This window comes from Scleropages formosus, chromosome 9, assembly GCF_900964775.1.
Source record: "Scleropages formosus chromosome 9, fSclFor1.1, whole genome shotgun sequence".
NCBI classification, from domain to species: domain Eukaryota; kingdom Metazoa; phylum Chordata; class Actinopteri; order Osteoglossiformes; family Osteoglossidae; genus Scleropages; species Scleropages formosus.
Window position 1 is genome coordinate 15,211,198 of NC_041814.1, and position 18,756 is coordinate 15,229,953.

The 18,756-nt window shown below is 43.3% G+C and overlaps 1 protein-coding gene across 5 annotated transcripts; it reads right to left on the minus strand.

Annotated features, from left to right (window-relative positions):
- Positions 1–165: 165 nt before the first annotated feature.
- Positions 166–9,660, minus strand: tmem125a (transmembrane protein 125a). 5 transcript variants are annotated; one of them, XM_018754254.2, is made up of 4 exons: positions 8,902–9,660; positions 6,556–6,725; positions 1,233–2,102; positions 166–691 (listed from the first exon to the last, which is right to left on the minus strand). In XM_018754254.2, exon 3 carries the CDS (start codon positions 1,933–1,935, stop codon positions 1,267–1,269), a length of 669 nt encoding a protein of 222 aa, XP_018609770.2. In that variant the 5' UTR covers positions 1,936–2,102; positions 6,556–6,725; positions 8,902–9,660; the 3' UTR covers positions 166–691; positions 1,233–1,266. The 5 variants fall into 5 exon arrangements, with proteins under 5 accessions (XP_018609770.2, XP_018609771.2, XP_018609772.2 ...); XM_018754255.2 differs by having other exon boundaries at positions 171–691; positions 1,233–2,098; positions 9,107–9,660; XM_018754256.2 differs by having other exon boundaries at positions 171–691; positions 1,233–2,098; positions 9,050–9,660.
- Positions 9,661–18,756: the final 9,096 nt, after the last annotated feature.

The window sequence follows — 18,756 nt, forward strand, 5'->3', positions numbered from 1 at the left end:
TGTAGAACAGTCATTTTAAGAGAATAAATTACTTTGACAGTGTACATTTAAAAGTATTCCTTTACAATCAAACTTTAGATGAGGCAGAATCCTAAAATTTATTTTGCATAAAACAGTTCAGTCCAACTTCTGACAGTAAAACAACTATTCTATCCTAAATTCCAGCTAAGCCCAGTGCTATCTTTGCTCCGCACTACCCTTCTAAGCTCTTCATCAATGAGATTCTTCTCTTTGGTGTAGATCCGGTTGTTTCATAATCGGCAAGCCCAAATCTCGCACTTAGGAGAAGGTAGCCGGTCCAATAAGATGGATTCAGACAGACGGACTCTCCCCGATCTCTGGTCCTTATCAGGTCTGGAACGTAAGTGGGCTGCTCTCCAGTGACAACTAAGTGACAAAGTTGCCAGTGTCAGCAGGTGATGAACACTTAAATGCACACATTGGGCCAACAGCGGCCGGTGCGAGACTGCAGTACCCCAGCACTGTCAGTTTAGGCGACTGGAAGAGCCTCCTCGTGAATCGGCAGGATTACGGATCTTATGGAAGAAGTCATTTCGTGAGGGAGCACGTCCAAGGGTGCACACACTGAATGTGGAGGTTGATTCTTCTGGCAAGCTTTGTGTGGTTCTTTGTCCAGCCACATGATGTTGATGATATGTTAGATTTTCACATTAGTTCCTTCAGACAAATTCTGAGTAAACAGATGAAAGCAGTTTTATAAAAAATGCTGATTTTTTTTCCCCTACCACAAAAGACCAATTACTTGTGAATGATGTAAGCTCACTATAGTTTTTTTTTTGTTTAGTAACAGCTCTCCAGACAACTTATTCATTGCAACTTATTTAATGACTGCTGTATTTAAACTTGAGAAAAACAAGAAATCGCACATGGGCAATCCAGAGCTTCACACAGATGTACCACACAAAGAGCTTTTGATAGCTCTTATCATTGATTTCTTTACATGTATAGCGTTAAGTGTTTTACATAATTGTCAGCTAAAACCATACTAATGGAAGAAAATAAGGCTGTGATAAAGAACACTGGGTCTAATTGTTTTTTTTTCTCCCTGGGATTTTCATCTATTAACATTTGTTAGTGGAAAAAAAATATGTGGAAAATGTGTCATTTTAATAAACCCCAGGCTGTTTAAGGCCTCGTCAATGCAGGGATAGTTCAAACCTGCTGCGCGAATGAATAGAGAAGCTGCTTCTAGTCTTTGAAAAGCCACATACCTGAGAATAGCAGGCTCCACCTTCAGTCCTTTCCTTAGATGAGGTTAGCCATGCTGGAGGTAGTCTCTCTGCGGTTCTGATTCATATGGCTGGAGACCGTGAAGACCCTCACTACCTGGTTTCTCAGCCTTTGTCCAGGGCCAGTTCTGTCCCGTAGAAAGACCACAAGGGAGAACACTAAAACAGCTAGCACAGTGGTCCCGCCAGCTGCCAGCAGTGCCACGCCAGAGATAAACATGTCGTTGAGCGCAAGTCCAGGTCGGGGCAGCCCACTGGCCAATGCCAGGTCCAGCAGCACGGCGCCACACGCCAGCAGGGACAGTCCGGCAAGCATGAGGACCAGAACATCCGATAGGCCGCCGCTCTTCAGCACCTCGACACGCTGCCGGCTCCGCACGCAGTTCATATCCTGCACGGCGGAGCTCAGCAGCTGCTTGAGTAGCACAGCCAGTGCCAGCAGGCAGAGGGCCGTCCCTGCGCCCAGCCGCCACTCGCTGGACTGGCTGGTGGTTGTGGAGAGCAGGAGCACCCCACCTAGGCCACAGCCCAGTACCAGTCCCACTGAGGCGCAGTAGCACAGGAGTGATTTGCGAGGCTCCCGGAACCACCATAGCTCCACCTGCTCCTCCAGCACATCCCTCTGGATCCGTGCCGGGTCAGCCTGGCCTCTGGGCGGAGGGGGGAAGTCCTCCATCTCAGACATGTTGTAGAGCTGGCCCCTTAACGCTGGCTCAGTTCACCTGGATGCACTCACACAACTGGGGATGACAAACTGGATAGCCAGCTTCTCATGTCCAGCAACTAGCTATCCTGCAGCGTCCTTCGTCTTCGAGCTCGTTTGCAAAACGTCGCTTCGCAGCTCCTCTCTATCTAAGCAAAAAAGAATTCGGTTAGCGAACAATTAAGCCACTGTTACCATCACCAAAAATTTAACACGGATCACGGTTCTCAAATTGTCCCTTGTTTCCGCCGGTTAAAATAAATACGCAAATGTTAAAATTAAACCATCATAAGATCACTTGACATTCCACATTTAACCAACAAGTGTGATACTACACCTTTTATAATAAAAAAAAAAAAGCAACATCTGAAAGATTTAATTTTTCCTGTATTATCTTGCCTCTGTGTCTTTAAAGGTGGTGTTAATAATACAGTACCAAGATGGAAAATGTTCCTGTAGCCACAGGCTCATGTATTAATCCTTTTATCAATGGATTGTCCCTGAAGTCTGAGTGACCCTCAAGGTTGCTGCACAGACAGCTTGTCTTTACAATCCTGTCAGCACCTTCATCATCAAAGTCACCATGGTGCTCTATGACAGGAATTACAACTGTCCAAGCTGGCCATTTGCATACAGCAAGCCAGCAATTCCTGTATCTTTGGAGGAAACAAAACACACCATTATCAAGAAAATAGAGGCAATTCATGGCTTTATGAAAGAACCACATGCCAGCGAGTTTTTGATCTCAGTATTCTTATTTTTTAAGTTTAAAAAGACAGGTCTGAGATTTTCACCAAGTCACCATACTATAATTAAGCACTTTTGAACATATCCCTTAGGCACAAATGCCTGATCAATTCTGATTTTTTTTTTTCTTCCCTATGTAGATGCTAAGTTTAACTTTCCTATTCCTTTGAGAACAAGTTTTAATAAAAAATAAAAAAAAAAAAAGCTGATGCTAATGGTTCTGAATAAACTTAAGAATCTGCTGTTACTCCACATTCACATAATTAAATTACTGAAAAGTCGCAAAGGTCAGTTTCCTCTGTGCGGTACTGTTGCTTTAGTTCCTAAAGATATACTCCAGGGAGAGAGGCAGAGGTGTTCTTAATTTCCATCTTATCGTCTTCAAATTACCATTTTGGTTACTAGGAAGCCGAATTCTTTGTTTTTAAATTTGCCTTTCAAATGGATTTTCAACCCCTATGCTATTTTCCGAAGTTGGAATCCTCTGTGGGACGTTCGTGAAATAGGAAATCATTTAAAAACGCATTCATCACACATCTCGAAAAAAAATGTGTCCGCTACACACCGCAAATGTCCATAGTCCTAAAGTTGCTGTTTGGCTGCTTTAGCAGAAGGTGGCCCTGTTCATCTTGCCGTAGTTCAGTCTGACCCCTAGCCTTACACCATCTCTCTAATCAGCAGGAATAAGGACACCAGAGCCAGTGAGCATGGCAGTTGGATGAAAGCTGTCTTTTCAATAATTCATGGAGGCCTGTGAGGCCAAAAGAGGAGAAAGCCTTGAGCTGGAGTTTCTGTGGGTTTCAGCAGAGCAAGGCCTCCCCGTCCAATCCATCAGCACGCCCAAAGCCTGTCCCGTTGATGGGCAGGGAGATGAGGACGAGTAAAATAGAGCTCCAGCAGGCGTCCCAAAGTTTGTGACTCTGGGGCTTTCAAGAAGACCCACCCAACCCCCCCCCCCATCCATGATGCATGGTGAACTATGTCCCCCCCATCCTCCTTGCTGCCTGCTTAGCAGAAAGGATGCACGGAGCAGAAGCTGTCAGGACAGGCAGGCTTGACAGGGGTGTGAATCTGTGCCAAGTGTCGTGGGGGATGGCAGCTCACTGCTGGTTTTGTGGACGGGTTGGGGGGATTGCGTGTTCTCGAAGCTGAATGGGGGACATTCAGTTGCCGTTCCTGTCACAACTGGCCCAGACCCTCTGCCCCGGGTGTCCACTAGCAGGAAACAATGAGAGAAGTCACTGCCTCCTTCCACCCTGCAGACTAAACAGTCCTTGCCAGTCCTGTCTGTATGGAAACATATTGAATCTGTGCAAGAGGAGCTGGGGAAGATAACCCATCCTTTACATATTCACCCACATTTCCTTAAGTTATCGCTAAATATTCATGCAAAATTTAGGCAAATTCATACATTAATTATATTTGTTTAAAAATTGTCTTTTTAAGCTGTTTTTTTCCTGAAGCTGCCCTTAAAAATTATGATGCCGACAAGAGCAGGGCTGCCAACTCATGAATTGAGCTTCCAGCTCGCAGTGTCACACCAAGCCAAGCAAAATCTGACACTACTACACTCACGGTACGCTAACAGTCCTCAGATTTAGGATTTCGCCAAAGCTGTCGTGTGTTTGCTAACTGGGTACAGCCTGAGGACTCTGATTAAACCAATGTTGACAACACTTCAACATGCTTCCTGCGTATTGTAACGCAATGCAAAAAAATACTGGTAATCCATGGCTTACAACTGCATTCTCACAAATCTCTTTTCATCAGCACTCAAAATCTGAGTCCAACAAACAGATTCAGTTAAAATGCAGATGCGGGCAGTCAAAGACAATACTTGTTTTATAAGTAGAAGTACTGCTACTTCAAAAGACATTTTTAAAGAAAGAGCACAGCAGTATCACAAAAAATGACTTGAGTAAAACCAGAAATGTATCGGGTCAGAAACACTACTGACCCGATACATTTACGTAACGCTTTTGAAACGTCCTCAACCACCGGCAACGTTAACAGATTACATACAAAGCTTTATCTGTTGAGGAAAACAACTTTGATGTGAATTCGAATGTGGTCCTTTGTGGAGTCTGCAAGTTCTCCACATGTTGAAATGGGTTTCCCCTGCTCAAGTTTCTTCCCACAGTCCAGTGTCGTGCATTTTAGGTGAACTTATTACTCTAAATTGCCCGTATTGTTACGAACATCACATATTTTTATTCTCAGTCATTTTAAAGTAGACTTTTCTCCAATGCTCCTTCATGGTAATAAAATAATCTCGTATCCTTCCCATGGACTTTGTCTCCCACCTGATGTCCATGATAGAGGAACACAGACCTGCACTGTATCAGCAGTTGATGAAAGTAAGTAACAGTTTAATTCATTATACCTTTATCTCATGTTTGAGACAGATCTTCACCCATAATTAAACTGAGGGATTAAACTGTATTGTTAGACTTTTATAGGTTGTTCGTAACTCGGGTTCTAAGTTCAACCCATAAGTCACAAATTTTTGATCCCAATTGTGTTCGTAAGTTGAGGTACAAGTGAACATCATCATGCTAATATTAAAGAAGTCACAACCTTTAGGTCTGAAAGACAGGTCAGTTCATGGTCCTAACAGAGAAGGCTGATTTCTAAAAGCACAATAATTTCTTGCTCATTATGTCTGGCCTAAACCCAACCATAGTGATGCCACTGTCCCAGTTCTGGACACTTATAAGAATACACTAAGCTAGAAACCAATATTGTGACATTAAGAACTTACATTTCTTAGAGACGTTGTGATTCATTAAAAATGACAAAAAGTGTAAAATCATGAACTTCCTGTTGACTGGGAATCATTTTGATTTTCCTAATCCAGTTGTGCCTTATTAAATAATTTGTCAGTACACATAATAATCCGTCAATTACACAACCAACCTTCAGTTTTCCCTCAAGTAGTACGACATTTATTAACAACTTGTAGGATAATTTTTCTGTTGTTTTTAATGACTTAAAAAAAAAAAAAAAAAAAACTTGACATACTCCAGGCAAAGGCTCAGACTTAAAATTTAATCAGGGGAAATAACCTTGCAATCTAATAAAAACAGTGGTTTAATTACTTCATAATGTTGTACTGACATAACCTTTTCTGAAGGAAAAAGGGATTCAAAAATAGTCTATAATTTGTTGCCAATTTGTATCAAAGTGCTACCCAAATCAGTTCCTTCAAGTTATTATTGACAACCTGAGTGATCTCAGAAAACAGCAGTCATATGAAAAACTAAAAAGGAAGTTTTCATTAGTTAGGCCCGTAATGAATACATTAAATATATAATAAAAATTAAAAATACTTTTGCAGCTTGTAAAATGCTTACTGAATGAAGGATCTTCATGATTAATTTTGAACTGTTTCATCATTTCAACACAAAGGTTACTATTAAAAATCCCACCATAATTCTACATATTCCATTTCATATACCTTAACGTTACATTTACCATAAAAGCCAAACAGTCTTCCACTATGCAGGGTATACAAAAATCAAAATCCCAAATGAGCTGATGCAGGTAAAGTAAACGATGAGAGACCGATACAAACTAATATGAACACATATTCAAATAAATATTGCAACATTTACATATAAGCTCATGTAAGACATTGCTGGGTGCAACGCAAAACAGAACCATATACTTTACTGCGGGTCCAAAGAGCACAGTTATACAGCAAGTCCTTAAAAAAAAACTGTTTTTTTTTTCTTTCTACAGTATATATTAATCACATTGAAATTCCTGCAAAATACCTTGCTCTCTCACCTCACTGTTCCTGCAAGTGACTCACATTCTTAACAAATTAGGCAGACATAGAATAGGCCTTCTTACCGTCCTCCTCACTGTCACCCCCCTCTCCAGCGTCGCATTAGTCTTCGATGGCCAAATGAAATGACCTGTCTTATCAATGCCGTGACTCCACCCCACTTGTCACATAATGTCACACTTTTCCTTGTACGTGCGTCTGCTCCTATTGTACTGGACTTTGCTCGTGTGCACTCCTGGGGGGGGCGGGTGAGAGAGGGAGAGAGAACTGCAATCAGTACATTGCAGGATTTGCAGTTCACTTTGGGGGGGGGGAAAAAAAAAAGTTGGACTATCTTTGTATTAAACTTTCCTACATCACATCACTTCAGCTATTGCTTTTCTTTGTTTACCGTGCTCTTGTTTGCTCAAGTCTGCAAATTCCAGCAAGTCAGGGCTTTGATGTAAACCTCTCCCCTTTTCAGGCGCCCTTATCGAGCACAGCTGCGGTATTAGAAACCCTAATTAAATCGCCGGTTAACATGTGCATCCCTCAGTGCCACACTGCTGGCAAAAAGAAGTGCTTTCACCTTTTTACTCCTGTGAATTCAGCCCATCCGCCAGAATATTCAAATCTAGCTGCTGACTGAAAGAGGAGACCGGCCACAACCTGATACCAGTAGGGCACTCTTCCAGCTCCTCCTGAGCACCACAGGGCCGCCGCTCTGCTGCAGGCTCCATCTGTGTTACAGCCGGAGCTGTACACCTGGACTACTCCCTATTCCTTACACTGTTTTCACCTAGAAGCATCTGGAGATCCGAAACCTTCCGCCTGCTGCAGGCTCTAGTTGGAGATCCAACTTAACTATGACTGTTTGGCTGCGCCTTTTTTTTTTTTTTTTAACAGCAAAGTTACCTTGACGCATGACATTGAGCACACTTGCTAGAAAATAGTTTTCCTCCCCAATGAAGCATTCGATTAACAAGTTTAAGGAGGAAAGCAGCTGTCGTGTCTCGCCAGCTCTTCTGCAGCAGTTCTCAGAGATGCAAGACACTTGTGGGTTGCTTTGCTTTCACTCTCTTGTCCAGTTCAGCTCTGTTGCCCAGGTGTATTCAAACTTCTTTTAATTTAAATTTATGAATTTAGCTGATGCTTCTCTCCAAAGCAACTTACAGTCATTTACTTATACAGCTGGGCAATTTAGGGTACGTGCCTCGCTCGAGGGCACTACAGCTGGAGATGGGAATCAAACCTGCAACCTTTGGGTCCAAAGGCAGATGCTCTAACCACCAGCTGTCCCCTAGTTGTACTGGATATACACAGATGTTGCATCAAGCTAAAACACTGAAGTTACAATGGCAGTGGTTGAATGCATTTCAAACATGAGGCACTGATCCTGACTTACATATCACACCTAAATCAAACCTCTTATTTACAGTTACAAAGCTGCCTCTTTTCTCCTACGTTTCCTCCTTTTATTCAAAGCACTTCCTGAACCACCTATCAAAGTCCAAACTAGGAGAGAACTATAAGTTAACCCATCATCAGTACTGGATCATGTCTCAGTACGTTTTAAATTGATAACTACGTAGACAGTAAGAGAGTAATTGTAGTAATAGGTAGACAGTAATACTAGTAGCAGTCCAATGGTACCAGTCCATAGAAATCCATACAAGGGAACCTTCCAGGACTATTTTGGGGATTGATTATTCAGTATCCTATATCGTATAACTACTTAAATCTAATACTTAAGGATGTATTCGTTTGTCATAAGAAAACCCATTTAGCCTATGTGCTTTTGATTTTTTTACTGCCTTTCAAAACGCAAAATTGAAAAAGACATGTTAGAGAGAAATCACTAACTGTACGCATAGACTTTTACACTCATGAGTAGCTGGTCTTCGGTCTTTTCAGAAATGTAGTCCATCGAAATAATTTATTTTGTTTATTGCATTAATCCTGGCAAACGGTCTAGAGACTTTGGTTTTGTTTAGTTTGCATTTCAGTTTGCAAACAACCCCATGATCCCCTGCTGGAGGAGCGGCTCTTTCTGCAGAGCTCGATGTAGCGCCTTCTTTTCACTCTACTTACCAGTTCACCAGCCTTCCTCCTCTTACTACCCCAGCCTTCCTCCTTCTCTTACCCCAGCCTTCCTCCTCTTATATTACCCCAATCTTCCTCCTCTTACTACCCCAGCCTTCCTCCTCTTATTACCCCAATCTTCCTCCTCTTATTACCCCAGCCTTCCTCCTCTTACTACCCCAGCCTTCCTTCTCTTATTACCCCAATCTTCCTCCTCTTATTACCCCAGCCTTCCTCCTCTTACTACCCCAGCCTTCCTCCTTCTCTTACCCCAGCCTTCCTCCTCTTACTTCTCTTCCGCGGCGCGTTTCTACGCCGAACGGAACGGCGCAAACGCGAAGTGAACTTACCGGCGGCTCCAACTTCTCAAGAACGTCGTCGGCAACAAACCCCGGAATTTCTCAACAAGCGAAATTGATGTCGGAGTCAAGCAGGACTTCAGTCGATACGTGAGTACAAACAAACGTGTAAAACACACACAGATAGATAGATACACACTCGCAGGCTGGTCGCGTGCTGCGGAGGTCGTTCTCCTGCTCCCGCTCCCGCTCTGACCTGTTCAGCAGGTGAGGTGAGACCAGGCAGGCAGAGAGAGTCCGTCCCTCCTCACCAACCAAGACAAGTCCTCCCACTCGCCCCCGTCTCACTTCAGTGTCCTGGCTTCTCGTCGCACGCCGCGGCTGAGCTAATATGAAATCGATGTACGTCCTTGGCTTGTAGCGCTCGCTCTTCTCTTACATTCCTGGGCTAAAGCGTGGAGCCTGGTTCTCGCCGGTGGAACCGCCGCAGGTGAGCGCGGAGCGCGCGCTGCAGGTGTGGCCGCGTCTACGTAGACTACGCGTCGCGCGGAAGCAGTGGAGTTGGGGGTGGAATGGGGGCTCGGGGCTGGGGGGTGCATTGACTCCACGCGCTATGACCGCTCCTCTCCTCCAGGTCTCACATGCCGGACAGGTCAGTGCTCGTCGACACTGTCACCCGCTCACAGTAAGTGGGGAGGAAAGACCGCTCTGCGCGCGGTGTTGCGCAGCTCAGCGACGTTCAGTGCTTCCCAGCGGAACCGAACGTTCACTGGAGCAGCGCAGCGCAGCGCCGCGCTAACGGTAATGATTCGGCCGAACACAGTAATGCCGTTACTTACTATGGTTCTGCTAGTAACAGTAATGGTCCAGTGCGTGGGAGGCAAAGTTTCGCCGAAACACCTTCGCACGTAGCACTTTGCATTTCAGCAAAGAGAAAGCAGTGTTTCCAAGATACCCCACGGTGACGGTATCATAAATGAAACATGCCATAAGTCTCAATATAATGCACAATTTATTGTATTTCTCTGAGTACGTCGCGTTGGGAAAAGTGTTTGCGAAATGAATAAATGTAAATGTAGTAGTGCAGGTTCCTTCGGGATTAATAAAGTTATTCTCACCTATAATAATAATAATAATAATAATAATAATAATAAAAACTGGACCACTCGCGCTTTAGATTTTCTTTTTTTCCTTTTCACGCACTGGCTCTTTAGTATTCTTTATTCAGTACATTTACTCTGCCATCGGAACATGCCCTAGTAAGTTTCCAAGCTGCCCAGGTCCAGGATCATGAACTGCAGAATTTCAGCCATGCTGGAGCACATGGATGATGTGGAAAGGTCAGTTGCTGGTAAGCAGCTGGAGATAAGTCTGCCAAGGTGGGTGTGCATGATGTGGAGCTGGATGTTATCAGCCCGTCGATGCCCTGTCTGCATCCATCCTCCTTGAATCCGAGCTGGGACACCTTAGATACTTGCCTGGAGGAGAAGGTTTGGGGGGGGGGGTCAGTCAGGGGTTGGATTCACTAGACGTTAAAACACAGACAGAGAAACATGCCATTTTCACCACCTAGTTTTCTGCTCTTACTGTGTCTCTGCAGCTGTCAGAGGTGTAGCTTCAATTCAGTTCCATTCGATTCATTTTTATAGAGCTATAATAAAGGCTCTGCAGACATAGTAAAGCTCCAAGGAAGGGGACGCTGTGCTCAGACATGGGGGTCTCGTTAGATGCCTATGAGCACTTGTTTGGTTGAAACACGAGTGTCACCTACACTGTTAAAATCTATGGCCTTACTGCACCTAAAACACAACTTCCTAATAGAAATGTGTGCCACATTGTTATATACTGAGGTTTACATGATGTCAGCTTGTTTTGCTAAATAGGGACATCTGGTGGTTATGAATTACATGCCTTCAAAAGCCCATTTCAAGTTTCAGGTTTATTGTCATAGATACAAATGCTGTGTACAAGTATCGTGAAATTCTTCCTGAATGCTTTTGAATCACGTTGGAATGCAGGATTCGCTGAGAGGTGGATGTGACACTTTAAATGAGTATTATTATTGCTCTTAGACTGGCTGCTCTGCTACTTCTCGCTCAGATGCTGAGATGCTGACCTGAGTCTACAGCAGCTTCAGCTGCTCGGTTGAGTCGTGGGTCTGGGTTTGGGCAACATTTTCCTGCACTGTCAGTTCCGGGGCAAAATGACTCACGGGACACCCTGGGATTATTAACTTTGTACATATTTCTCCTTGTACTTTCGCAGTGTAAATAGATTGCCGATGTTCCCCGACTCTTCGTGAAGCTGGGAGGTTTCCATGGATGTGATTCTCCCCCACCTTCATTGCTTTGCCATTGTCTGTGTTGTGAAGTTTACAGTCCTTGGCTACCCTTGAACAAGGCATGGCTCCTTCTGAAAGCTACATTCCTTCTGAATTTTACATTTTCTTCCTCACTGTTAACCCGTGACACACACGCGAGTGTCTTACTATCCACAAACGCTGCCATCTCACTGAGACGGTAGAAATCCTGCCAGTCCTGGTGCTGCTTTGACGAGGTGTCTGTAGTACAACGCTCCAGTGGTGATCTTTCAAGATTCTCACCATGTCGGACTTCTGGTCAGAGCATTCATCCAGCTGGTGAGTATTCTCCTTCAGCTTCACTGTGTTTAGGATGCTGCCCACACATTATTAAAGGTCAGTGCTGTATAACTGCAGCGGAGCTTCTACAGGTTGCACCTCGAGAGAAAATTGAAAAAGTTACGAGACATTTTTTGTTGCCGTTTCTTTTTTTTTTTTTTTAGCTCACTCTCCAAAGCAACTATCAGTAGATCTTCTATGTTACAGGTAATTGCACAAACTGCAATCTTATGTTAATTTCAGTATCGTTGCCTGCAATGCCATCTGTCTAATGTGAATCTAATATATGTAATGCGTAAATGATATGTAACAGCTTAAAGGAATGTAAATCCCTGGCCTGCAGCCTCTGCTGACCCACACAAATCGTATGCACACTTTTGTGTTTGCAGCTCAACTTGAACTTTAATCATGTTAAGTCCAGCTCTGTCTGAATTGTCTGAACCATGATCATAGTAACTGTAGTTCAGACTGAAACCACGACTTGTTGTGGCTCACATATAGAGCTGTGTGATTAATTTCTGTGAAAATGTCCTGGAATCTGAATAAGAAATGGGTAGCATAATTGTTAAGGAGCTCACCATAATATTTCAAGGTCAAGTCAGAGTGTGCCGTGCATGGCCGCGGTGCCAGAGGAGGAGGAGGGAAAACAGATGATCAGAGCACATCTGTACACAGTCTTCATTTGTACTCATCTTTTTAAATTAAACTCATCTTCAGGAGGTAGGAGCTTTCTTGGCAGAACAGAAGACCTGAGTTCACATCCCCCTCATCTGATCACTCAGTCCTGAACATCCCCATACCAAATCCTTGCCCTGTTGTCTCCTCTCACCAGACCCAGGTTTTGTATATAGCATGAATAAAAACACAGCTTGTCAATTACCTTGAGCCTGTCCTCATTTATGCAGCCAGAACAAACCCAAAATGTCACGCCAAGTTTTTAAAAAATATGTTTTATCCATATTGTGCCCACCGTGCTGCTGTTGGACTGCTCACTCTAAAATACTTGTAAAGTTGAAGCTTGAGGTTTTTGCCACTTGGATATAGCCTTCAGCTCTTTGATGCCATGTTCTTGGGTCTCAGTCTGTCTCTTAAACTTCTTCATTTTACAGTCCAGTACAAACTAGAACTTCTTCAGCTCCCTATCCTTGTTCTTCAGGTTATAGGGGTGTTTCTCCTGTGCATGGAAAACAGACATAATGTATACTTTTCCTTCCGGGCTGTTCTTTCATTTATGAAGGATACCAGTATTCTAACCTCCATGTCTGTTTATAGGTACTGTTTATATTCCTAGGTCAGAAATGTTAATAAGGCCTTTATTAAAAATAAAAAATGCCCTGGGATTGGCTGAAGACTTATTGCAGCTGGGAGGCCATGTAGAAGTAATGAGGTTACGTACTTTTTCAAAGTATATACCGTTGTTTTAAATGTGTCTGACTTCTCATATTAAATATCTGTGACATTTGACACTGTTTTTTTTTTTTTAAAAAGAAAAAACCAAATCAGAAAGAAAACCATGAACATCTGCTAGTTAGCATTTAATAATTCTTAATTTTTTTTTTTATTTACATGTACATTTATTCATTTAATAGGCACTCTCCAAAATGACATACAACTCAAGGTAAGCAAAAATGCATCATACCAACAGACAGAGAGATATATATGGAGTCATGTAATTGTCAAAGTGCAGTCAGTTTGTCTGATGTCAGTTTAAAGCAGCATGCGTTACATGAGGTGCTGCATACAGAGTGGGTAAACAGTGCAAATCTTTTTTAGCATATGAAAATAGCAATAACATTACATGAATAGCAGCATGTAGAACTGCTAGGAAACACAAAGGTAATTGCGACAAGTAACGCAAAGTAAATTTATAGAATAGAATAGAGATCCGGTCAGAAGCGAGTCTGAAAAAAATGTGTTTTGTGGCCCTTCTTGAAAGCTGAAAAGTATTCAGCAACCTTCTTAAACCTTTAAAAAGGCATGAAATGTAAAACTCATAATTTTGTGCAATTGTTTATTGTTGCTCTCTGGATGATGATGAGAACCCGCCTCCAGTTTCTATTGGAGAGGAAATAATAGATGCATTATGTCAAGCATGAATAATTGTAATAAATGTGAAAGAGGAAGGTCTGTAATAGCAGAGTGCATGGCAGGGCAACCTTATTAGGATGGAATAAATCTGTATGTGCAAGAGGAAATGAAACAGGTGTCTAGGAGAGAGCCCACATGCTGATGCAGCTTGATTATTCATTACATCCAGACTCAAGGCGACTGCTGGGGGAAGGTTGCCAGGTCACCTTGCTTGATGTGATGCATGAGCTGTGCACTCAGCGTGTTCAACTTAGAGTCATTTCCAAGCAACGGCGCTGCTGTTGATCTGTAATTATGCTTGGCACGAAATTACGTTCTGCATATGTGTGCTCAAAAGACACTTTAATTGGTATCCTCAATAGTATCTCAGTCCGGCAGGTGATTCCTTAAGAAGAATGGCGAAACCTTTTTTGTTCCACCCCATCACACTTTTAGTGATGTTAAAATCGTTCTTCTTATCCATTGCGTAGTCTTTATCTGGTTGTAATGGGATGTATTTTCCTCTACTGTATTCTTAACTCCACAATGCACTTTGTGTTTTGTGAATGTTTCTTGAACCTTCTTGGCCTGAATGTTCTTCTTGATGGAGTTCATGTCACCCCACAACCTCTGATTCTCAGATTTTAATTACCCGTTCTCTCTCAGCAGGTTTTTGGCCTGCTGTGGCAGGATGTGGAGACGTAGGGGAAACAGCATAAAAAAAAATGACCGAGACTTTTTTTATGGGGAAATAATTAATAGTGGTTACCAATTTCAGTTTGACAGATCAAAAAATGAACTTGTGACCAAGAATGAATATAAGGAACTATATAGATAAATCAAATTTTAAAATATTGTGGAAACCTTTGCAAAAGATCTCTTGCTCCAGGTTTTGGAAGGGAAGGTCATGAATCCTTAGGCCAGTTAAAAGAAAACATCGGAGCCAACAGCCTCGGTATAACTGCACCACTCCAAGCCGTCATTTGAAGAGTGGGTTTATGTATGAAATCCCAGGTGAAAGACTCTACTCGACAGCATGGGGCAAACACACTTCTCGTTCAGTGGTGTTATGACCAAGTGGTAGATACTGACATTATGACTTGTTCTGAGAGGCATATTTCCCTTGAGGGGCGGAGAAGTACTCTCCAGCCTAGGTACCTTTTTCTTCATAACAATGGCCTCTAACTTCGGCTGCCAGTTACACTGCTTCTCATCTTTCAGCATTCTGTCACGCTTGATAAAGAACATTCTAGATCTCGTGGACCCCATCTTCCTCCACCTGCCTCCTGATCTCCTTATGCTCCTGCACCTGTTGCCATGATTTGTTGTGCCACCAGGAAAGAGCGGGGATATGACAGGGAAGTGAGTTTGGGGCCCTCATCAGCTCAAGCCAAGCTGCAGATGTAAAAGCACATTTGCCTAGGCCTCTGGGGCTTGGCCATGCAGTGCTCTGCTGTCACCCTTTTAACTCCAATGGGATTCGCTGTGCATTCCACCTGGAGTGAAATAATAAGGTGATTATGCAGGCCTCCTCGACATGCCTGCACCCGGGCAGCTCCTTGTTCAGTTCACCTTAATGGAACCTGACATGTCTTTCCTGAAAGATTTTGGCGGCGTCCTCTGAGGGGACCCCGTTTCTGTGCTTTTAATTTATCTGTTCATTTTCAATCAGGATCGCAGCAGGGCGACCCCTACGCTCTTCACACGTTTCGGTGTCTCTGCGCTTAGGCGCTCCACAGCCTTCAACGCCTGCCAAGGCCCATGCTGCTCAGGCTGCAGAGTTTCTCCTTCATTCTCATGGTGGTGAACAGTGAGCTGCTCGGGCACCTGTGTATTGCGCTGTTGCCGCAGCACCAGTCTTGTGCAAGTTCTGTAACTGCTAGAATTTGAACTGCAGTGATGTAGGTACCAGGAGGTACAACTACAAGTATTACTTCTGCTCAGGGATGGTCAGAATTACAAAATCTGAATTTCTGTGGTTAGTGAGATTTAATACATAAATTCTACTGCTTCCTGAGGAATTTCACTATCATGGGTTAACCCCTGCTTTGATTCTTCTGACATCATGATCAGCAAGAGGAAACATTCAAACATGGAGTAAAAAAAACAGTAACTCTAATAGTGTCTACGGAAATAGAAATACATGGATCGGTTTGCCAACGCTGTTCATTGATCTGTTAGGTCCTTCTGGTAATTTACATTCGGTTCATCTGGTGGTTGATTTTGCAGGATTCCAGTTGCTGGAAGAATAGTCAGTCAGCTCTTTGATTTTCTTGTTGTGCTTCATGTCCTTCACCCAGTGCTGCTCTCTGTTCTACACTTTCAGCTCTTTTCAGCACTTCAGTAACCTTGGCTCGATCATCATTTTACTCTGCCGAATTTGTTACAAGGCAAAAAAGATAAAACCTATAACTGCAGGTCCGTCAGCATTAGCAGATCTCTTCTTTTTGCCAAAATTGCCCTTCCTTGTTAATGATTGGCCAGTTAATCAGACAGCGGTTCCCCATAACATTTACGTTTATTCATTTAGCAGGTGCTTTTCTCCAAAGAGACTTCCAATGAACGCTATGTAACAGTATCAGCCCACACCGTTTCAGCAAAGGTTACTTACAGCATCAGATATACTGCTTGCAGTGAGTCACTCATCTACACTCCAGTGAAACACACACACACACTATGGGCAATTTTAGTCACCATTTCACTCAAAAGCATGTCTTTGAACTATGGGAGGATACCAGAGGAAACCCATGCAGACATGGGGAGAACATGGAAGCTCCTCATAGACTGAGCAGGGATCAAACCCAAGTTCCCTTGCACCACCAAGGAGATGCGAGAAAGCAGCTCCATTTGCTGCACCACCGTGTACTGGTAGTGGAACATAAAGACCACCAAGTGCATGGTCATGAAAACATAACACAGACCTGACACACCCAAGTTAGTTATCAGTCTCAATGTATGATAAGCTGGGAATAAAATCTGATTGAAATTTTAATGACAGAATCTTCCTATGTAATTTAATACGAAAGCTGTGAATCAGAAATAAAGAACTGTGAAAATGTGCCCTTCATTCAAAAACAACAGGATACTAAAAAAGCAGCTGGAAGCTTATTTTTTAAAAACAAATTGATGTCTGTGTGACAATTATAGGGGGTATGGTGGCACAGTGGGTTTGGCCTGTGCCTGCTCTCTGGTGGGTCTGGGGTTTGAGTACTTCTTGGGGTGCACTGTGATGGACTGGTGTCCCATCCTAGGTGTGTCCCCTCCTCCTCCAGCCCTGCGCCCTGTGTTGCCAGGTTAGGCTCTGGCTTACTGTGACCCTGCTTGGGACAAGTGGTCTCAGACAGTGTGTGTGTGTGTGTGACAATTGTACTTTCTGGATAGGAAAAGGTTCACTTATTGCCCCAATGGACTTGAATGTGCTGGTATTGAAGCACTATGACTAAAGGAGCACAGGGCAAATGGTGATGTGGGCCACATTTTCAGACATAGTAAAGGCATGGAATTGTAATCCGAGGGTCGCTATTTCAATCCCCTCTTCCTAAGCAAGTGTTGTATCATGGACTGTTGCAATAATAATTAGCCAGTTGTATAAAGGAGTCAAATATTTCAAATTATTTTGGACAAAAGCCTCAAAGCCAGAAAAAATTAAAAACATGAAGAATGAAATAGTCAGATGGGTCAGACACCGTGACTTTTTTCGTGGAGTGTGGAACATGTGCTGAATAACATCCATTATCATGTTCAAGGTTCTGAAAATGAAAATGATAAAGAAAATCACTCCCAGAGAAAGTCTTACTCCATTGCCAAGAGGAATGAAAATACACTAAAGCACAGCCCTGACACTCATTCATCATTTAGAACTTTTTGAAACCTCAGCGTAGAGATGTTTCTAAGCATCAGTAGTCGAGGACAGAGTGAAAACACAAAGTTATGTTTTTGATTTTTTTTTTTTTTAATTTTTTGTTTTTGTTTTGATCTACTGCTTCAAATATTATGGATGACTAATTTTATTTTTTCTTACTAAACCAAAAAGGCAGTATTATAATACACACACATACACATTTTCAGAACCGCTCGTCCCATACGGGGTCACGGGGAACCGGAGCCAACCCGGTAACACAGGGCGTAAGGCCGGAGGGGGAGGGGACACACCCAGGACGGGACGCCAGTCCATCGCAAGGCACCCCAAGCGGGACTCGAACCCCAGACCCACCGGAGAGCAGGACTGTGGTCCAACCCACTGCACCACCGCACCCCCAGTATTATAATAACTCAGTTAAAATAAAAAAGCCACGACTCTGGCTTATTTATAGGAAAACATCATCAGTGAGCGAACCTAAAGTAAAAGAACGAAAGGAGCTAAGGTCAAAATTGTACTTGCACTGCAAAAATAAATAGCACTCATACACAGACCACCTTTACCATAGTACTACCTCGGGATTCTTACATTCTCTTGAAGTCCCATTCATGTGTCCAGGGAGCAGCTGGCAGTAATTGGATGATTACAGTGGGACGGCAGACAGAGAAAATGTAATACATGTGACAGGAACTAAAAGCGTACTTTCTCCTTCTGAAAAGAAAATGGCAACAGAAACCCACTAGATCTGAATTATTTTATGGTTTGTCATCAAGCTTAAAACTGCAGCTCTAGAGAAAGAAACAGGTTTCATTTTTACCTTGCTGGTCTGCTCAAAGGACAGGCTATGATGAACAGCTAGTCCAGGTCATAAGTGTCTCCTGAGCGGGGCAGAAGTACAGGGACACCTCCTCATGCCTGGAATCATTACTATAGTAAAGTGGAGAAACTGTGGGGACAAACACACATACACACCGTTAAATACCTTTTATTACATTGCAAAATTTAATGATGGTCCTACAGTATATTGCAGTCATCTGGAGCAGAGGACACGGGGAAGGCAGGACCCAAGTGCAGGATCGTTCATTCAGGGCCACGGGGATTGACTTGTTCTCGTTGTCGGGGGCGGGCAAATGGTCGGTCGATCGGCGGTAAGGGTGGAAGCGAAAATTCATAGACGAAGTCGGAAAACGAGGCGGCTGGTCCAGAGCCAGGGACCGAAGAACAGGAGTCGACGAAGGGGACCAGGACATGGACCGTGGTGAGCGTGGTTAGTCCAGAGGGGAGAGTTGTCTCAGGTGAGATTCCACAACTGGGAAGTGGTTGAGTAGTGATTGTTATAGGC

Coding starts and splice junctions, on each gene's coding strand:
- tmem125a (XM_018754254.2), bottom strand. CDS start 1,935: ATGTCTGAGATGGAGGACTTCCCCCCTCCGCCCAGAGGCCAGGCTGAC.